We start from the raw sequence: 3,635 nt of genomic DNA, 5'->3' as shown, positions 1-3,635 counted from the left end.
TCGTTGAGAGTCTTTTAATATAATGGAAAGCGGCTTATCCTTTCAATTTAAACGGCTCCTGCAGCTTTCGAAGCATCTAAGCCAAGAAATTTATGGTTCAATCAAGTGAAATGACACTCGAGCGGCAAACGGCAACGCCCCACTTGAGAGCCCCCACCCCGACAATTATAGACAGCTACTTGCAAGTATATATACTATACTAAACTCGTACATATATAGTGTGTATCTATGAGAGTGCTTGGATTAAGCACACTCACAAAAAGAGCGACGGACAAATGCCTTTTGGTATTTAGCCGCTTGATGGATGTGCCCGTGGTGGGTATTGTGCAATTGATTGATTGACGACATAATCTTATTGACACTTAACCTAATTAAACGTCGCTCATTACTCGCCGGCACAGGTAGCCGTACTCGCCGTCTAGCACCTGTTACCGCTTATGGCCCTCGATTCGGGCTAAGGAGGCCCAGGCCCTCGTCTTCCCATTGATCTTTTAGCTGGCGGAGGAGAAGGGGCCCAGTACTTCCGCTTCGGCGGAGGCACTTTGCATGCAGGGTACCCACAAGAGGCCACAAAAGGCGCAACGTGTGGCACATACTAATGCTTACCACTTACCACTTGCCAACAGAAGTACTGTGGAGCTCTTAATTGTTCCGTCTTATCAAAACCAAAACTATAAGTTAAAGTTACTTTTCGTCCTCGATTAATTCATCTTAAATCATATTAAACTTTTTAAATATTTTTCATTTACTTACTTTTTCTACCTGTAAGCTTAAATCATTTATCCAAATCCTTTATTTTATTTGTTTATTTGTTCTAAAATACAAATTTAAAACATTTCCCAATAAAGCCACTGTGCGGTGGTTAAGTGTGGACGACCTGGGCGGTGGATTGGCACGCGCCGCGGTTTCCGTGGGTTTCGGTCTTGGTCTTCGACTTTGACTTGGTCTTCAGCCGGAAGCCGTTAGTTGTTCGGGCCATGTGGGCTTTTATGGCCAAGTGTTGACGGCGGAGACAGAAATCAAAGGCTAAAGCTGCCCAACCAGCCATCCCACTCGTTGGCCCGGTCAAAGTTGAGTGGGTCACTAAACTCGGATATCGACGGTGTTTGCGAATGAAACCGCAATTAGCGTTGATTATGGCCAACAGAGTTGATTGACATTTTGTGGGCTAGTTCGCGGGACTCATGTCCTGGTGTGCTGGTGTCCTGTCTGTCTGTGTTTGTCCTGGCTAGCCGCTTCATTATTAACCGCACCCACGCAAACCTCATGTGAATATTGATCCTGGTCCCGGCGTTCTGGCCATACCGACGATTATTAATAATGGTCACGCGCGCGGAAAACTTTGCATTGCAATTTGTCCCTGAGTCAGTTGCCATCGCGTTGTCCTCACAAACGGCTGTGCCCTGCGTTGGAGTGTCCTGAAGGGCTTGGATACCTGCGGAAAATCCCAGGAAAATCAATACTAATGAGCCATTAAACGTGGCCTCAGCTGCACTCGGCCGTAGTCTAATGAGCTGAGCGACGGCGGAAATTGAATGTTGGCTCTAACCAAGCGGCTGCAGCAGGAAATCACATCAGCATCGTTTCTAGCCATCTCTCCGCCGAACGGAAACGTTAAAGGTAGCACTAAAACGGAAGTCTTAGGCGTAATGCCTTGCGCCTGAGTGGATGCGTAGCATGGGCTGCTCCAGTTCCAAGTCCACCACCGTAGACGACACCAAGTCACCAAAGCCCGTTTCAGCCAAGTCAACCAAAACTAAAATGGAGTACCGTGAGTAGACCCCTTAAGTCGTTTAATGGGAACTCCACCCCGAAACCCTTTCCAGCTGCATCGGAGGCCTTTACCATTCCGTTGGAGAACGATGACAATCCGGAGATGCCGCTAAACGAGACTCTGCGACAGCCACCGAAGAGGATTCAGCAGATGATGCAGGAGGCAGCCAGCTCGGAGCCACCAACTCTCGAGGAGCTGGAGGACAAGCAGCAGAAGGCCGAGCAGAGGCGGCAGGAGCTGATGCAGCAGAAACTGGAGATCATCCAGAAGAATGCCCAAATGCTGATGAGGAGCCACGGGGAGAACCCAGACGAAGGCGACCGCAATGAGGCCGAGGGGGAGGAGAACCAAGAAAAGGACTAAATACACGAGTAAACTTCTTTTTCATTCACATTTTTATTGTTAGCTTTAAATTATATATGTATTACTATATATCGTAGTATATTTCCAAACAATTAGATTGTATGCAATTAAATCTGCTCTCATCCTCAAAATGCTGTCCCTCTGCCCTCGCTCTGTAATCCTATGTCAAACCTTTCGCTGGTAGTCAAAAACGTGATCTATTTGTAATCGAGTGTCCGGCCTGGGCCGAGATTATATATGTACGTCTAAAGGCTATATGTAGGTAAGGTATAGGTATTTGGATTGGTTTGCTCGACTCGCGATTGGCTTTGTCGGATATATATTGTTTGCAGTACTATATGCTTCTTTAGGATGTGTGTGCGTGGTTGTAAATCATGTCTTTTGGGTTTGTTGGTTGGTTTACACTTGTTCTTGTTCTTGTTCTTGTTCTTGTTGCTCTTTACTTTATATTAAACGTCGTATTCATATATATGTACTTGTATATATCGTATCGTTTAGGTATAAATATGCGTATGGTGTCACAGACACTACAAACGTCGCTTTGATTTCGGCTTGATTCGCGTCCAGACCCCGATTCCGTCTCACTCGGATATACTTGGGCCAACAATTTGTTAATATTTCAATTAGTTACCTACACACTCATTAAAAATGTTCGCTCCCCGATCGCATCGAATATATGGTAGTACCTGGATGTCGTTTGCTTACACTGTATGTATTTTACTCTTCATATGCTTTAAATATGCTTGCGGTTTGCTATTAGTTAGTTACTTGAATTGGTGCACTTCGAAGAAGCATTTGGTTTAATAGCTATGAGTTGTGGTACGATTCGAGGATGTTGTCCAAAGAGATGGTCCGCCAGTCGTTGGATTGGCCACTTTCAGCACAACCTAGTGGGTTATTTAAATACTATTCCGTCTAGTGATCCTGATCCTGATCCTGATCCTGATCCCTGCCCCTTTCCCGCCCTATGTCCGTGTCCCTGATCTTCCCCCAACTGGGCCATCTCTTCGACACACGCCCGAACATATTGCTTGCGTTACGGTTGTTACTCTCGGTTTTAGACCGTCCCCCGTCCTCGGGAGGGCTTCCTCGTCAGTTACAAAAGGTTTGTTCTTAGTTGTTGAACCATGGTGGGTTGCGTTCTTAATACATACAAATACTCGTAATTTTATACATACATATTCAGATATATTCGCAGGTTTCTGTCTGCAAGTTTTACTTTTGGTTTGGTTTTGGTATCTACGCACATGTACAAAAAAACTGATTCAAACTATCGAAAACGAGCAGTACAATCACAATATTCCCCTACGATTAAATACATATCATGTCATATCATATAATCATATAACCCCCCAACCTACACAACGAAATTCGGAACGAGAACATAACGTTTCCACTGGTTGGCCAAGATGCAACCGCCATTCGTTGCCTGCGGAACCTAATCCTTCCTACTTTGAACTTGTATTAAAGCTTTTTGGGTTTCTGCCTCTCTGCCTCT

At 45.2% G+C, this 3,635-nt stretch overlaps 1 protein-coding gene across 1 annotated transcript; it reads left to right on the top strand.

Moving 5' to 3' along the window:
* The first annotated feature begins 1,432 nt into the window (after window positions 1–1,432).
* Window positions 1,433–3,634, top strand: LOC108107373. Its single transcript, XM_017214879.2, has 2 exons — window positions 1,433–1,771; window positions 1,827–3,634. The coding sequence occupies exons 1-2, from the start codon at window positions 1,669–1,671 to the stop codon at window positions 2,135–2,137; spliced, it is 414 nt and encodes a 137-aa protein (XP_017070368.1). The 5' UTR covers window positions 1,433–1,668; the 3' UTR covers window positions 2,138–3,634.
* Window position 3,635: the final 1 nt, after the last annotated feature.

Source organism: Drosophila eugracilis, unplaced genomic scaffold (assembly GCF_018153835.1).
Source record: "Drosophila eugracilis isolate 14026-0451.02 unplaced genomic scaffold, ASM1815383v1 contig_1765, whole genome shotgun sequence".
NCBI classification, from domain to species: Eukaryota; Metazoa; Arthropoda; class Insecta; order Diptera; family Drosophilidae; genus Drosophila; species Drosophila eugracilis.
The sequence above is the reverse complement of the archived record's forward strand: the minus strand, read 5'-3'. Positions and strand labels throughout refer to the sequence as shown.

What these genes read in the sequence shown, in the direction of transcription:
- LOC108107373 (XM_017214879.2), top strand. Translation starts at nt 1,669, where the DNA reads ATGCGTAGCATGGGCTGCTCCAGTTCCAAGTCCACCACCGTAGACGAC. An exon ending in CAAAACTAAAATGGAGTACC is followed by an intron (nt 1,772 to 1,826) that starts GTGAGTAGACCC and finishes AACCCTTTCCAG; the next exon opens with CTGCATCGGAGGCCTTTACC.